The 16,812-nt window shown below is 52.0% G+C and overlaps 2 protein-coding genes across 7 annotated transcripts; one reads left to right on the forward strand and one right to left on the reverse strand.

Moving 5' to 3' along the window:
- Positions 1-1,236: 1,236 nt before the first annotated feature.
- On the reverse strand, positions 1,237-3,991 carry HAND2 (heart and neural crest derivatives expressed 2). The gene is made up of 2 exons (XM_081136038.1): positions 3,346-3,991; positions 1,237-2,017 (listed from the first exon to the last, which is right to left on the reverse strand). The coding sequence occupies exons 1-2, from the start codon at positions 3,898-3,900 to the stop codon at positions 1,919-1,921; spliced, it is 654 nt and encodes a 217-aa protein (XP_080992164.1). The 5' UTR covers positions 3,901-3,991; the 3' UTR covers positions 1,237-1,918.
- A 1,159-nt stretch (positions 3,992-5,150) lies between these two features.
- On the forward strand, positions 5,151-13,168 carry LOC308556223 (uncharacterized protein). 6 transcript variants are annotated; one of them, XR_013998695.1, is made up of 5 exons: positions 5,688-5,922; positions 6,604-6,687; positions 8,537-8,710; positions 11,894-11,933; positions 12,505-13,168. XR_013998695.1 is itself a non-coding variant. In XM_081135408.1 (4 exons), exons 1-4 carry the CDS (start codon positions 5,857-5,859, stop codon positions 12,675-12,677), a joined length of 363 nt encoding a protein of 120 aa, XP_080991534.1. In that variant the 5' UTR covers positions 5,688-5,856; the 3' UTR covers positions 12,678-13,168. The 6 variants fall into 6 exon arrangements, 2 of the variants coding, with proteins under 2 accessions (XP_080991534.1, XP_080991533.1); XR_013998693.1 differs by lacking the exons at positions 5,688-5,922; positions 8,537-8,710 and adding an exon at positions 5,151-5,667; XM_081135408.1 differs by lacking the exon at positions 8,537-8,710.
- The last annotated feature ends 3,644 nt before the right edge of the window (positions 13,169-16,812 follow it).

Here is a 16,812-nt window from a genome sequence, read left to right on the forward strand (position 1 = left end):
CGTCTCCCGGGCGCTTGCGAATTCGCGCGCTGCAGGAGGCGGGCTCCGAGGGGCACCGGCCAGGCGTGGGAACCGCCGGGCTATCGGGGGAGGGTTCGTGCCCCAAGCCGAGGTGCGAACATCACCCCAGGATGGGTTCCAAGATGGAAAGCCTCTGGCAAGCCTCCCTAACACCAGATTTATATACGTGGCGTTCCATGAAACAAACCGCTTTTTAATACGTTTCACCTTTCTCCCCCCCCCTCCTGAACCCCTCCCCTCCTCTCCCCCTCCCCGGCCTGCCCAGTCCTTTGCGGAACACCAGTGTCTCTGGTTCCTGGAGCAGAGATTCAGGATCTAGCCAAGCCCACGGGCAAAGGAGGCCTCAGGGACTTTCCGAGCCGAGTCGTGCTGGGGACTCGGCGAGACCAAGCCTCGGACGGGACAAAGTCCCCGGGGGCCGGGGGCCGCGGGAGGGAGCCGCTGGCTCGCGGCCGGTAAGACTTCAGACCCCGCACGGTTAGTACTGAGCTCCCTGGAGCTCCTTGTAAATCTAGCCCCCACCTCCCACCCCTTTAAACCTCGGTCGTGCTCAAGATTTCTCACTTGACGTTACCTAAGTTTCTAATAATGGACTTTTTTTTTTTTTTTTTTTGAAGGCCTTCCCTCCCCCCCTGGCCTGCTCAGATGAGAATCCCCCGCCCCCACTGAGCCACTCAAAACCTCCCCCCCCCTTTTTTTTCTGTCTTTCTTAGGTGGAAGCCCTATATTTTGAATTAAAGGCTCTAACGCCTGGGATTCTCCTCAAACCCCCTCCACCGAAAACGCGATCCCCAAACAAAAAACGGAAGCCCCCAGCGAATGGCTTCTAGTCGATTTCAGGAAAGCAAGGACCCCTTCCCACTTTCCGGGGGAACCGGGAGACCTTTCTGCAGCCCCGGCCCTCCTCCTACAGACCACTCAGCTTTCTCCTGGGGGCTGGGGGGCGGGGGGCGAGGGGAGGAAGCCCCGGCGCTTTGGCAGGATTTTCACCCAGGACTCTGCTCTTCAAGGGACCTCCACGCCCGGGGGGGGGGGGGGGGGACACGGGTGCTCACGTGAATGATTGCTCGAAACCACTGACTCTTTCAAATAAAGTTAGAGGCAATCATAACTTAGTTTACTTCTGCATATTTTAAATATTATGAAAACAAATAGAACAGTTTTGTTTTCAAAACTCTTTTGAGGTATCAACTATTAAAAGATTGGGGGTTTTGTAAAAAAAACACACAGTGGTTTATTGAATACTTACAACGTTTACACCTTCAATATTAATTAAATTCCACTTAGTTTTAGAGGACGGAAGTGCACAAAACAAGTAGCGGTTGGAAACATCTCCGAATTAGGGAACAGCCACGGATGAAACGACAGCACTAGACACCGACCCCGACGCAAAGGCTAGCGGCCCCGTTTGTTTTCTGCTTTGAAATAAAGCTTTATAATCCCCAGGAATATTTATATCCAAAGGCCAAGCATTAAAGAGACACTTCACATACACACCAACGTCCGCTGTCTTTTATCTGCAAGGGGCTGGGGCGGGTGAGGCGGGGGCCACGCCGGTGTCTACACAGCCCGGAGGAGACATTCAAACAGAGAACCTGCGAGACGACGGGATCCCTTACCGCGCGGGAGCGTCCTCTTCATATTAAAATATGGAATGCTTTTCTTCAAATATCCACTATTTTTTGGAGGGGGAGGTGGGGAGCGGATGCCTTATGGGGGGGGGGCGGGCAAAGAGTGGGGAGGCAAATTGCACATAAATAAACCGGATGATTCCAAATGCAAGTAGTCCTCGGAGCGGAGCGCGGAGAGCCTGCCCGGAGTCCTGGGTCTGCGTCCGGCTCCTGGGCCCCGGCTCGCTCGCGCGCGCGCTCTCCACCACCTCCTCTCCTCTTCTTCCTCACTGCTTGAGCTCCAGGGCCCAGACGTGCTGCGGCCAGCCCGTCCGGCCTTTGGTTTTCTTGTCGTTGCTGCTCACTGTGCTTTTCAAGATTTCGTTCTGGGCGGAGGGGAGGGGGGGGGGAGAAAAGCGGGAAGAGAAATTCAGAAAGGAGACCTGGTGCCACGCCAACCCCCGCGCTCCCCGGGGGCTCCAGGAAATAGTGAGACAGAGGAAGGGGTGCGAAGCGAGGTGGTTTTAAGTCCTAGACCCTGCAGAAAAGCCACGAAGATCGCCGCTGCCCTAAGCTGCCGCCCAGGCCTCCCAGCGCCCGCGACGCTCAACGACCGAATCAGCACGTTTATAAAAACAATCGCCGGGTTTCGAGTCGTTTATGGAAGGGCTGGGGGCCCTGCGAGGGGGTCCGCACGGAATGGGGTTTCCCTGTTTTCAATCGCAACCCCTGATCCGTGCTCTCAGGAAGATGGGAAGAAGTCCCCTCGCCCCGGCTCGGCCCGCGGGCCAGCGGTTCTCTAACGCCCGGCTCGGCGGGGCCTCCCCTCCAGGCCTCTGAAATCCCCGGTTATTCTAGAGGCCACTCGTTTATGCAGCGACGAAAGCGCCACAGGCCTCAGCGAAGAAACACTCTATTTTCTAGGCCCTTTTGGCAACAGCCCTGCTCTGAACACCACCACCCTAAGGGCGCTTGGTAGGAACTTGAGAAAGCTGCTTTCAGTTACAATTTCGTGTTGCTGTTAACAACAACAACAATGATCACAGCGATAGTTACTGTTTGTCTTAAAATGTGCAGAGCCACGCAGACAAACCAAGAATTACCCATGAAATATACTCATCTGATAAGTTACATTTAAACTTCATCGCAAAGAGAAACTGGGGCTGCATTTTGAAGTTAAAAGTACTTATATTCTGTTTACCTTTCCGCCTTCCGGGGCACGGTAAGAACAACTACAACACGCCCTTAGAATCAGTGGCAGCCGCGTTCTCAAGGGGTGGAAATGGAATCAACAGCGAAATAGTTGGAGTTGAGGGTTTGGGGGGTGACTTATTTTTGAGATATCTGAAAGCATCGGACTGGAGGCCGGGTGAAGCTTCTACAGGACGCGGAATGAGGGGCCTGGGCCAGGGCGCTCGGAAGAGCGATCGAGACCCTGAGTCCGCGGGGTCCACCCTAAGTGCCTGGGGGAGCAGCGAAGACCCAGAGGGAAGATCGCCAGCCAGAAGCACCCCTCTTAACCTCCCCCCTCTTGCTGACACCCTCCCCCATCTCTGCCTCTTCGGGAAACCATCCCTAACCACAACCCGGTGCAAACAACCTAGGCTCAGGACGCAGCCAAAGAAAGAGGGGCGCCGCTGCTCATCCCGTTTGGAGAGAGACGGGGCGTGCCGGCCCCCTGTAACCCGCACCCCCACAGCCCCCGGATACTAACCAGCTCCTTCTTCCTCTTCTCTTCTTTCACATCTGTCTTCTTGATCTCCGCCTTGAAGGCCTCCGCCTCGCCGTTCTGGTCGTCCTTGGCCAGCAGGTCCATGAGGTAGGCGATGTAGCTGGTGGCCAGGCGCAGCGTCTTGATCTTGGAGAGTTTGGTGTCCGCGGGCACGTTGGGGATGCACTCGCGCAGTTCGGCGAAGGCGCTGTTGATGCTCTGAGTCCTGCGCCGCTCCTTGCGGTTGGCGGTGCCCCGGCGCTTCACCGGGCGCGGCCCCCCCAGGCCCGGGGGCCCGGCGCCCGGCGGCACCCCCCCGTAATGGGAGTGGTCCAGGCCCGCGGCGCCGCTGGCATACTCGGGGCTGTAGGACAGGGCCATGCTGTAGTCGGGGGGCGACATCTCCGGGTGGCCGATGAGCCAGCCGTGGAAGTAGGGGTTCTCCTCGTGGCTGCAGCGGCTGGCGGCGGCGGCGGCAGCGGCGGCGGCGGCGGCGGCGAACGGATAGCCCTCATGGTGCACCACCGGGTGGTGGGGGAAGCCCCCTACCAGACTCATTTCGCCCTCCGCGCCCCTCCACGCGCCCCAGCGTGCGCGCAGCCCCGCAGCGCCCTCGGCCCGGGCCCCGGCTTCGGCGCTCGGCGGCCTCCCCCACCCCCCACCCCCCAGCCCCCGGGCGCCCGGGCCGGCCCGGCAGCCGCAGAGGGGGGTGCTGCAGCCCGGGCCCCGGCCCCCCGCCTGGCCGGCCGGGCCCGCCTCAGCAGCGCTGCGGCCGCGGGCTCCCCATGGGGCGCGGCGAGCTGGTCCCGGCACCGTGCGCCCTTGGCCGCCGCCGCCGCCGGCTCCCGCCTCGCTTCACCGCCCGCGCGCCGGCTCCTGCTTCCCGGGCTGCTGCGGGGACGCCGAATCTTCGGGTGCTCATGCAAAAGCGCCCGGGCTCCCGCGAGGCTGCTTCCCGGAGTCGCCGGGCTCCACGCCGCGGCCGCGCTCCTGGCACAGAAGGGAACGCGGCGTCTGGGAGCGAGTCCGAGCCGCCTGCGGAGGAGCCGGCCCGGCTCTGCAGGGAGGCGGCGGGTCGGCTGCTCAGTGTGAAGCTACCTCCGTGCGACCCTCCCCTTCCCGCCCCTTCCCCTCCCCCCACCAGCCGGATCTGGGTTCTTGGGCGCTTATTGTTTTAATGAAATTTTTGGTGGTGGTTGTTTTGGTCCTGAATGTGATTTTAGCTGCGAGTAACGTGTCCTCGCTCCTCTCGGGCTCCCTCGGAGGGTTTTCAGAGAGGTCTCAGTGCATCCATTTTTTTCAGATCCTTTCCTTCTTTCGGGGGAAAGATCTGGGGCCCTGCGGGCGCCTCGGAGCGCGAAGGCCTTCGGCTCAGGCTCCGAGAGAGGTGCGCGGCGGCCGGGGCAGCTCCGGGGCGGCGGCGGCGGCGGCTCCGAGCTGGACGCCGTGAGGGGAGCGAGCGGATTTTCCCAGCAAGATCTCCATGTACAGCTACATCTTTAGGGCCGCTCGGGTTAATATATGTCGTCAGAGGCTCCTCACGCCAATCCCAGGGCGGCGGGGGCGGCGCCTCGCGCTCTCCGCAATAAAACTTTTTGATGTTCCCGTCGCTAATTGCCGAGGTCCTCTCCCAGGATTGGCTGCCCCTTCATAACCATAAGATAATTAAAACGAGGGGGGGAGGGTTAAAAAAACTTTTTTATCACCCAGAGGTTAATGCAAGTGTTTAACAGATGCTTCATTATTTAAAATATCTCCCCCCCCATCTCAAATATTGAAGAATCTCAAAACAGGTACAGTATCTCTCCGTTTTTGCTGGTGTTTTTTTTTTCTCCTGGTTTAAAAAAAAGGGGGCACGCAGATACTGCTTTTCGAAGCGTTTGGTAGGTAATGGAGGCAAGAAATTCAGCAGGCAGACCGGTGCAGTTTTGTGCGGGGCCAAGAGCTGGGGCGGCGGGCGGCGCGCGGCGGGGGCCCCACGACGGGGCGGCTGCGCCGGGGCGCGCGCGGGCTCGGCGGGGAGGCTGCCGCGTGGACCTGGGCGCAGGCTGCAAACTGCTGGCTCGTGGTCCGGTCACTGACCCACCACCTTACCCGGGGCCCGGACCGCCCGGTACGGCTCAAGTCACCGCGGCTGCTTTTGGAGACCACGGGTGAGGCCCCGCAGGGCCGGGCGGGCGGGTCGCAAACCCTCCTCGCTCCACGTTCTTCGGGGACAGCGGCCCCTGCGAAGACCTTGGGCGGCTTCAAAGCGCAGGCACCTCGATTCCCCGAATTCGTGGTGTGGCCAGTACCGGTGTTCCCCTGGTTTAACTAGCCTGTTTGGTAAGTAACTGAATATTTTTTACAGCGTGTTCAGAGCTTATTTTCCAGTTTTTATGAACAAACATATAAATATATCTCTACATTCCTGCCTCTCCCATAAAAGCGGGCATCTGTGGAAAGCAGGTTTAGTTATCGGAGGGGAACCATTAAACACCAGTTTAAGAGGCAGGCCAGGAGGACGGCTCGTGGATGTTTAGACTGCTGGCCTTGCTTGGTGATCTTGAACGCATTAGAACGGAAAACGGATCTCCACTTGTAAGTCACCGGGCCGCGGGGCACCCGGGCCGGCGCCCCCGCGGCGTGAGCGCCTCGGGGAAGGACGCGGGCGGCTAGTGGGACGCGCGGCGGTGGGACCGGACAGTGCTGGGGCTGGAATCACCCATCGGTCTGTGCCATCCTCGAGGGGAGGCTGATGTGTGCAGATAAGGGCGGTGGGCGAGGGTTCCACTGGATGGAGTGCGATGTGGGAAAGCGTGTCAACATAAGCCCTTCGGGCCATAAATTAGAGGGACGGGAGGGCAGAACTGCAGAAGCCCGTGCGGGCTGGTGGGCCTGGCCAGGGGAGCCCAGGGCAGACCAACGACTCCACCTGGTCACCCATCGCCCTTGGGAGGCAGGCCGAAAAGTGAGTCCGAAGGAGCCGGCGAGGACAGTCCTTACCTTGCCCGCGGGGTGCTTTCTGTGGGGTACAAAGTTCAGGGATGGAAGGCACGGCCAGGGCAAAGGAGGGCAGGGTTGGGGGGCGTCCAGCTCCGTTGCTGCTAGGGATTCGAGGCCGGAGCTGCCAGCAGCCACGGCCCGGAGCCCTGGGCAACAGCACTGAGAAATATATTTTAGGTTTGCTGCAGCAGGGTGGTAGCAGAGGGGAAGGAACTCAGAGAGGGATGGAAAGGCTGGCTGGGAGTCCAAGCAAGGCCCATTCCGTCCCCTCCGCAGGAGGCCGGTTTCCCTGGGCGCCCTCAACGGGATGTCTCCAGGCAGAGAACAGGGAGTGGAGAGCAGCTGAAGCCAGATTCCTTGGTAAGTGCCAGGGACTTGCATTTGGGCTCGGAACAGAACAGGGCTCTAGAGCTTCGAACCTCCAGCTTGGGTGGGTCTGCAGTTTTGAACACAAGAAGAGCCTTTTTAAGACCTTGTTCTTCTAGGAAAGAATATAGGTAGTGTGGTCTGGGCTCTGTTTACATTTTCACCGGGAGGCAAACCCTGAATGTGTAAATACTGGTAGTTCAATCCCCTGACATTTGATACATTTTAAAAAAAAGTCTGTTTATAAAAACACATCTAGGCCTTGGGAGCATGTAGACGAAGTAAGATGGTTGCACCCTGGCAGGGAACAGATAAAATTCACAGAGAGTAGTTGGTAGTCTGCTTTCAGACTCAAAGGGAGTTTTGGGAATTGCACGGAGGAAGAAGAGCCCGGGAGAGGGCTGAGTTGGAGATTGGGATGCTGTGTCCACCAGAGACAAGTGGCCTCAGTGGAGAAGGCTTCAGAACTTGCCTTGCCAGTCTCATGATCTTTTAATTAAAACTACAACAACAACAAAAGTGAGCGAGTCCCTTCATGGTCCCAGATAGTATGGCGAGTGATAAAAGAGACGGACAACAAGGGACAGAAAAAAGTCGTAAAAGATGCTAATCTGAGCATCAGTCCTCACTGACAGTGTCATTATCAGTTAATTAATGTGGTCCAAGGGTCTAGGGCTTCATTTATCTCAGAAAGCCAAACCCAGGGGCTACAGCTTTAGAAAGGCGGCTTGGAGGCAGGGGACATATGGGTGAACTCTCGTGTCTTCAGCTGGAGTTACTGCCTCAAACAGGCCAGACTAGCTGAGCTGCACTCTGAGGTCTCAATCAAACGCAGCCGCTGTCCCCCCTTAGTGTTCTCCTTGGCACATTTTCTCCAGGTGTAGTGGGGTGCTGGGTTAGCTTGCTGTTTTTGGAAAGCTGTGAGGCAAAGATGCCATGCCAAGTTTGCCCCCAATTCAGGTGTTCTGTGCCTTCTTGAGAGGGGTAGTGATGAAAGTGATGGTAGTGGCAGTGATTGAGAGGGAAAGTAGGGGGGAAAAAGGGAAGGAGGGTGTAGTTTCAGGCTTAGAGGTCAGCCCAGTGACCCCACCCTAAGGCTGTACTAGTGTGGCCTCTGGTGCACTGTTCCCCAAAGGGCACATTTTCTGAGTACTCAGAGGGCCCAGCTGCTGAGATGATGCTGGCTGGGGGCAGCCCTAGGGTGGGTGCCCACAGGAGGAGTCCTGGCGAGGGCATACCTCGCACCTCTCCTTTTCCTAGGCCAGGGGCTGCAACTTTTCTTACGTGGGTTGGTCTGGAGACTGCTTCACAGGGGGGCCACCGTGGTTTGGGGGAATGTTTGTGATCCCGTGTCCATGGTCTTTGTTGTAGCTGATGGTGTACTCCGTGCTGCGCATTACATCTGCCTCCAACTAAACAGACAGAACCGGGTTCAAACATTTATTTTGCGCCCATGTCCCTGTCTCTTTCCCTTCACTCCCACCCCTTCCCTGGAAAAGATTCAAAGAGCACGAGAGAGGCTGAGCACTCCCTTGCAAACACTTTGGTCTTGTGAGATACTACTTTTAAAATCAGTCTGGTTTAAACTAATTTTTTTTTTTTTTGAAAAGACTTCGGTGTGTTTTAGGGAAAATACAGATCTTCTTGAGGTATTTATTATTCCAAAGGCAAGGGCAGTTTCTATCTTGTGTTTTGCTCGTGAGAACTCAAAATAAACTGGACCTGAGACGAACCAGGCCAAAGGGCCATAAACACACATTTTATGTTTACGGGAATTATGGCTCAATTCCCTTTGTTGTTTTTAAACCTTGTTCTACCTTATTTTCCCAACCAACACAAGAAGTAGTGGAGCATTCCCTTACATATCTACAATGAGCTTATATAAAGTGAACCCCAGAAACCCATCAAACCCAGGAGGTGGCAGAAGAAGCAATGCGTTCTTGAAGATGTAACCCGGCCCCACCTGCTCCTAGGACGGTGCTTCCTGTGACACCCTGATGGCTCTGCATTCCTATCGGTACTAGGGTGGGATTGAGTCATTTTACACGCTAACCACTTCGTTTCAGAACCCTTAGGGCATCCAGAACAGGACATACTGCCTGAGTGGCGGCAAGGGTTTCTCTCTAGCTGGGGCTTTGTGGGCCCTCGCTTCCTGGTTTTCCTTTTCGGAAATACTTGTCTACAGACCCGGCAAGTGTCAGGGGCTCCAGAAGTGAGGTGTTGCTCACAGTACACATCTACAAAGCAGAATCAAGTTTGATTGGACTTTTATGTCTGTTTCAGATTTGAAGGGTAGGAAAAGCTTCCCTTGGGTTCTTATGAAGTTTTATTTCTTCGGAGCATTTTCTTTTTTGGATTTTGGGATGGGGACAGGGTACTGGATGAGTGAGCCCGCTTCCCACCTTTTCCCCATCCAGAGCAGTTCTGTGGAGATGAGGGTGGAGAGGGGCTGATCCGGCTGCAATGATCACTATGGAGGGGCTGATTGCTTATGACTCCTCCGGTCCAATTATTATTAAGAGATATTTAAGTTAGTGGAGAAAATTGGGACTTGCCTGGTGCCTAAATATCCTCCCTCTCTCTCTCCCTCTCTGTCTCTCCCCTCCTCCCCTCTGGTCCCTCTTCTCCCCTTGACTCCTTTCCTCCCTTCTAATTTGCCCTCCAGCAATGTTTGGGTTTACAAGGTTTTTGATGTTACTGACATCCTAACTTCTCTAAGATATTTTTTAAAATTGAGATATAATTGACATATAACATTGTGTAAGTTTAAGGTATACAACATCTAAGAAAAATATTAATATTCAAGATTACTGGCATCGGGAATTTCTGTTTCCTCCAAATAATCAATGACTGGATCTCCATGTTAGCTGGAAGATATTCAGCTGGTTTTGGAGGATTATCACTGAGAAGGGAGAACTGGATACTTTGCTAGGTATCCAAGTCTCTAAAGCTAAAATACTTACTCAGACTAAAGGGAACTGAAAATAATGTACGTGAAAGGGCCTCCCAAGAGGCAGTATAATGTATACATGGGAGGTGTTATTAATGTTATTATAGGGGTCCTAAGAGGTCCTATAAATCTGATCTTTGCTACTTTGTAGTAAAATATAGAGTTTAGAGCAAAAGTGGCATAAGAAAATACATCCCACAGGATTTATGTTAACTACTCATCCACATTCTTGTTTCGAGCAAATTGCATACATGCTAGCAATATTTTCTTCCAAGCAGGGAGGAAATCATTCAACATTCAGATGAGGGAGTAACTGTAATTTTGCATAATGCTCTGTGCAAACAGTAAGTAACAGACTTCAGCTAGCCTGCAATACAGTCTGGAGTTCAGAATAAAACACAGCAGTAAGTGGCAAGTTAAAATGCAGGGCTTTGGGCAAACCATTTATGTGACTGAAGGGTTTGCTTGTGCCTTGAGGGCCTGGCCATTCCCAGTTCTAACTGCAGTGCTGCTCGCTGCTCGTTCCTTCCTTGGGCTCCTTTGCAAATGCACATAGATGGATTTCCTTAGCCCTGGTAGTTTCTCCCAAACCTTTTCTACTTTCTTCTAGGGCCTTTGCTTCTAGACAAGGGACTTGAGCCAGGATGGTTAGGTTTCAGGTTAACAAAAAGAAACACTTTTATTGTCAATATTAATGGCAAACCTCAATTTTTACAAGGCTTGGGTTTAGCAGCGTGAGCAGATCAAAAGCAGCTTGGCCTGATTTCTCAATATTCTCTGGAGCTTAGACAATTAACTGCAATTTTGCTCCTAACGAAACAACACAAAATAGTTACAAAAATGTTAAAGTTAGTCTTTCAGCAGAGATTTTTACCTGCATACAACATGTCAGAATCTACTAAATTTGTCCACTGAACCCGAGTTGAGTTTTGAAGGAAACCTCCTTAAGAAAATGTGTGAGCAGAGTGTCTTCATTTGCAATGTCATGAGCCTCTTTCAGTGTGTGCATTCCACCCTTGCCTTTCTGGCCGGGTAAGGATCCGGCAGACTGAGGTCTCCTGGTAATTTGGGTACACCGAGTCTCCAGTTAATGATAGATAATCAGCCTTTGGGTCATTCGGTCATTCTCTTATTACAAACCCCTCCTGCTCTCTCTGATCTCCTTTCAAACTAAATTTCACACAAATAAAGCAAGACAGGGACAAGTTCTGAGAGAGAGAGAGACAGAGGGGGTGGGAAGAGAGAGAGAGAAATATTAGAAACTCCTGATACAGAACTCTAAACAAGGAAAGGCAAGCTAAAAGAGGATAGGAAAGAACATCTTATCAAAATGAACATGTTGTGTACAAAACATGAAAAGGAAAGGCTCTGGTTTTTGTTAAAGTGACAGAAAATAAAAATAAAAATAATTGCATGCAGAAAAGTTATAAACAGAGAAGGCAGGATGCTTGCTGGAAATGCGCAGCACTGGGAGCCTAATTTGTTGTTACAGATTATATATCTGCCTAATGATTGGAGAGGCACGGCTTTGTTCCATTTTCCAGAAGAGAATAATTTCCTTTTTAATACTTGTGTGAGTGCCCACTTAAGTTAGCATAGGCCAAAACCTCGAGGAACAAAAAATGGAATTGCATTCTGCTTGCAAAGCATCCAACTTAAAACGAAGGAATTGGTTGCATACAAGAAAAGCAGAATTCCATTCAGAACATATTTGGAGGCTTCTCTAAATCGGTGTGACTGATGCTTTTTTGTTTTGCTGAAAGATGGTGCAGATCACTCTTGGGGAAGTCCAACTGAAACCAGGCCTCCCCTGCCCCTACCCCAGGGGTCTTCTTTCTTCCAGTTTACATCTGCCCGTGACTCCAGAAAAACAAATTTCAGATTGGCCAAGCTACATCTCTGACCAGGTCCCTCTGGGAAGGCGTTGGTGTGTGTGGCTCTAATAGGAGTTCTGTGGAGAGCGCCCCCAGTGCCACTTTCCTGCCCCTGCCCTTAACAGTCCCTCTTGGCCCAGGTCCAGGGCTCTGGAAGGGTCTAAGTCTAGCCACTGGTGGTGTCGGCAAGCCCTAAATTTTCAATCTGAAGAGAGACTGGAACCTTGGCTCAGGGTTTGATCAACTCACAGCTCTCCAAGTTAGAGGAGCAGGCAGGAGATGGCAGCAGGTGTCCTAGTGTGGGTCTGGCACCCCTTGACTTGCCCGCATAGCTAGCAAACAACTCATCTCTCCCGCACTTCTGTGTTTCTTCTAGGCCCAGCTGAAATGCCGCCTCCTCCAGGAGCCCTTTCCAGGTATAGCTTCCTTTCTCTCCACCAAATCGAATCTCTTTTCAGCTCCTTTCTGGTGCTCCTGCTCTGTTCTCCCTGCAGATCTCTGGGCAGCTCCTGGGACCTTGGGTTCAGCCCAGTCAATGCGCTGAGCCCAGTAGGTGCTTAAGCAGCTTGTGTAAAAGGGGTGACTTAGAGCAATCAGGGGACACCCGCCTATCCCAATGGCAGTCGGGTTGGTTTTTATTTTGACAGCGACTAGAGCTTGTAGAGGAGTTGGCCGTCGTCCGTCAGGGAGCAGACCTTCATCTCCAAGCGCTCGGGAACCAGGAGAGCTTCCCCCCATCACGCGCGCTGGCCGGGGGGCTGCGCAGCCAGCTTTCGGCCTGAGAGGGGAGACCCACCTCCCGAGCTCCGGGCTCCCCACGGGCGAGCGCCTCGGTCTCTCCAAGCCTTAGTTTCCCCATCTGAACATTGGGGGGGGGGGGTATGACACCGAACTGGGGGGTGTTTCGGGAAGATTAAACGGGATCTGGTTGCGCTCAGCAAACCTCTGCATTCTCACCCCTGTTGGGTTTCTCGCCCTCTCTTCCAGGAGCCCGGAGGCCCAGCCGGACAACTGCGGGGGTCGCGTCGGGGGCACCACGGCACGTCGCGGGGATCGCCAGGGCCTCGACAGTGCGCCCCCAGAGTGAGGCCCGGCTGCAGCCGCGGCCTGGGGCTGTTAGGGGGCGGGGGGCGCGGCCGGAGCCGCCACCCCACACTTAGGCCACGGCGACGGCTGCGGGCCGCTCCGGGTTAAATTCTCGTTTTCGTCCCCCCGCCCTCCGCGGCCAAGGAGGCGGGTTCGCGGCGGCGCGGGCCCCGGGCGGGCGCCGCTGCGGGGCAGGAGGTACCCCCCCCGTTGGCCTGCGGGTCTCCGAGGGCTTTTCGCCGGAGGCGGACAGGAAGGGGTTAACCGCGCCCCTCCCCCGCCGCGCCCCGCGCCGCGAAGGCCGCCGCCGCGCTCCCGGGCTCCTTGGGGAAACCCTCGCCGCTATTTTCAACATTTCCTCAATCAAGTGCCTTTAAATAGAGCTGCACAAACAAATTGGCGGCAAAAGCGCAGATCTTGTCACGATGGAGACCAATCCCAATATTTCAGCCTTGTTTGCTTTGCAATTACGCGCTGGCTTGTGGCAGCGGTGCCACCGGGGCAAATCCGCAGCCGCCCGCGCTGCCCTCGGCGCCCCGGGCGGGTGGGCGAGGCGGGCGGCAGGGGGAGGGCACGCGCGGGGCGCGGGCGCGGGCGCGGGGCGCGGGCGGCCCCCTCGCCCCACCCGGGAGCCCGGGGCGCGCGGGGCGCTGTGAGAGGACTCGGGGCCAGCGAGGCGCCCGCGGTCACCGCACGACGCGCAGCGCGCCGTCCCCCGCGCCCTCGCCGGGCTCCCTTCCGCCCCCTCCGCTCTCGCGTCCCCGAGACCCGCGCCCGGCGCTCGCGGGCGGCCCCCGCACTTCCCTCGCGCGCGGAAACCGCCGGCGTGATTTGTTAGGTTCCCGCAGCGGCTCGTTCTCGGCTGACTTTCGGTGCCAAGTCCCTCTAAACCCGCGGGGGAAGCGGGCAGCGCCGAGCCCTCCGGAGGGGCCCCTGCGGGCCGCGGCGGCCCGGCCCCCCGCTCCTGCGGGGCGGCTCCCGCGTGGCGGTCCCCGCCGGGTGCGTGGGCCCCGCGCGGCCGCCGAGCTGGCCTCGGCAGGACGGCAGCGGACGCCCCTCGGGCCCCACGCCTTCCATTTCACAGACAATTAAACCTTGGCGGCTGCTTAACAAAAATGTAATATCCACTCTGCTCTGTACTGGGGAGCGCTTTTAAAGTAGAAAACAAATACTACGTTTCAAAAAGGAAAATATGACAATAAATCTCTCTTTATGGATTCTCTCTGCAGAAGTGGAAACAACATGATTTAAATCCTCGACACCGCCCCCTCCCCTCCCCCTTTCGGGCACAGCCGACCTTTCAGATACTGTCCTTTAACACACATTCTCCCTGCTGGGGGGGGCACCCACATTTGTTACATTCAGTTACTTTCCAAGATTTCACACCCCACCCTGGCCCACAGAGCCCAGGGCAACAAGGGCTATGAAATAATTAGCCCTGGGATGTGAAGTCTGTTTTCACACGGATTCAAAAAAGATGGGCATGACTCTGGTAATTAATGTATAATTTCGTATGACTTTCCAAATCACCACCCATCTCCCTCTCATGTCGACTTCTGAAGGAGGTGGGAAAGTTGAGGCAAATAAATAGTTTCATGAAACTCTGGGGTGCATATTAAAGTATGCTTCTTTAGTCCTTGAAAAGGAATAAGGCGTGGACCTGCATTTGTTTGCTGGTGGTCATAAAATAAATTCATAGCCATTCTTGCCAATAAGCGATCTCTTTCATACTTCAAAAAACTATATATCTTTTTTATAATCCCTCTTGGATTGTATCTTCATTCTTCTGGATCACGCTCCTAGAGTAATATTTTGGTTCTCAATTTTATTTAAAGCAAACCCCAGAGATGACGGTTTCCTAAAATTGTGCAATGACAAAGCCACAGAACGCTGTTTGGAGCCCAGAAGCCATGCATGCCCACGTGCACCCCCCACGGGGTTTTCTAGCTGGTGGCTTCCCTATTTCAAAAAATAGGAAGCAGTAGCTGGGAAGGGTACCATTTCCTAAAAATTCTCTCTTTACAACCCCCCCCCCCCCAAAACTGGTCTGGCATATTATTCAATGCACAAATTATAATATTAGTTTCATGTGTGTTAATCTGTTCAGTATTAAAACTGCTAGAGTGTCTTAACCACTAACATGTTTTACTACCACTGCTTTCAGTGGTGATCTCAGATAATTATGAAGATTTTGATGTTAATCCCACGTTAAGTGAACAACTATGAAAATAACCTTAAAGCATTATTATTCTTATATAAATGCCAACAAACACAATTATAGAGGGAACACGATTACTTTTTATCTGACATTATCCTATAAGGATATGGCTACATTCATTTCTTTTAAAATCAGGGCAGTTTTCAATTACTTTTTAACAGATTTTTTTTTCTTTTCTTCAAAACAGCATTTGCAAAGCCTATAAACCACAGCAACTTTGTACTGACAGATACAGATTTTTCCTACATTGTCATTAATTAGCCTCTTTGCAAACTCACTAAAATAGAATAATACACAAAAATATCAAAACGTAGAGAATAATTATTAGGTCTACATATTTATTAAGCCAAACCAATGTTATTAAAATTAAAAACATGTGCTTGGCATATAAACGTTTCTTTAAGAATTCTTTTTTTTTGGATGCACAGTTATTATTTTTAAAGCCAACTGAGATTTTCAAGTTCTGATTTTCCACTCTAAACAGGCATTGCATTGTTTTAAACAGTAGCTCCTGGAACAGTACCACCCTTAGTATTTTAGATTTCCAAACAACAATTGGAATTGGATAAATGCTTTCAGCTGGGAGCACTTTCCTAATACCTTTGTAGGTAATAGGATTCCCTGTTTGTGCTGGGTGACAAACGGACAGTGCATTGGACAGACTGCCTACTCTTTGCAGAATCTACAAGAAATTGGAGTTTTCATGTGGTTCATCTAAAAAATTTCTGTTAAAATGTGAAATCAGAGAATATAAATGAGTACCTTTTAAACTATAGTTAGGAAATGATGGCTTAAACAGGGATGCAAAATATAAGATAGGAGGAATGCAGAGACATAGCATCTGAAAAAAAAAGTTTTCTCAGGCAGAATCTGGCTCTTTGTCTGTAAGCAGGAGATGGATGAGTTGGAGCCACATCAGGGAATAGATTATTTTTTGTTTTCTTCAATTCAGTGATTTTAAAGTAGATTTTTCACTAAGTGAAGAAGCCCCATTAGGGAAATATATGTAAATCCTTATATAGGTGAAAATACTAGCTACCTTGATTTTCAATATTGGGTTAAAACATAAGACCTTTAACCCACCGTACCATTGTTCTTTCTAAAGGAATGAATGTTGTAACAATTGCTGTCAAAAGCCTTGAATTTTTTCAAACTTGTGTTAAATTGGAATAATAAAGTATATCCATGAGATGACTTCCATAAACTCCAGTTGGCTGAGAAGGAAGTGGAAAAAAAAAAAACTTTCAGGAAGAAACTAAGCAACTGGTTGGGAATCTGGGATAAATAAAGCAAGAAACTGCCTCCTTACATTCCTAGTAATTCTGCTTTTCCAACATTGTTAAGTTTTCTGCATCTTGTGCTGTTCAAGTAAAGATAACATCAGCAATAAAATGACAATCTAATCAAGTGACTATTTTTGCTTTATTACAATATATTTGCTTTTTTATAGTATATACATTATATTGGGGCTTTTGAAGGTATAGTTGTTTGATTGCTGAATATTTCTTTTTTCAGATAGTGATATTTAATGAAGTGTTTATAAATATCAATCTGATGGTTCATTAAAGATACAATAGTCATGGTAACAAAGTGGCATTTGAATCTGTGTGGCTGGAGCTGCGCTTTGTAGAACTATAGTGCTTTTAAGACCATGACCTAGGTATTTGTAATGAGGACATCTGAGAAAAGAAACTCAAGGGTCCTCAACTTACACTGGCAAGAACACCTCGTCATGTGGGGAACTTGTCTTAGAAACATTTCTCTATTGAAAATGCCATCTCTCCCCCCTCCCCTCAATACTTCCACTAGCTGTATTTTATTAAAAAGTCACAGAATTAAGAGTAGCTGCAACTCACTGGGCTTTTCTCTCCTTAAATACTTCACTATCAGATGATTGAAGAGTTCACTTAGTAGTCCCCTGTTTTATGTTCTCATTGTTAGCTGTCTTAATATGTCGCAATAATTGGTTCATGAACTGAATTTTTCTCATT

The sequence above is a fragment of the Miniopterus schreibersii genome (assembly GCF_964146895.1).
Source record: "Miniopterus schreibersii genome assembly, chromosome: 4".
NCBI classification, from domain to species: domain Eukaryota; kingdom Metazoa; phylum Chordata; class Mammalia; order Chiroptera; family Miniopteridae; genus Miniopterus; species Miniopterus schreibersii.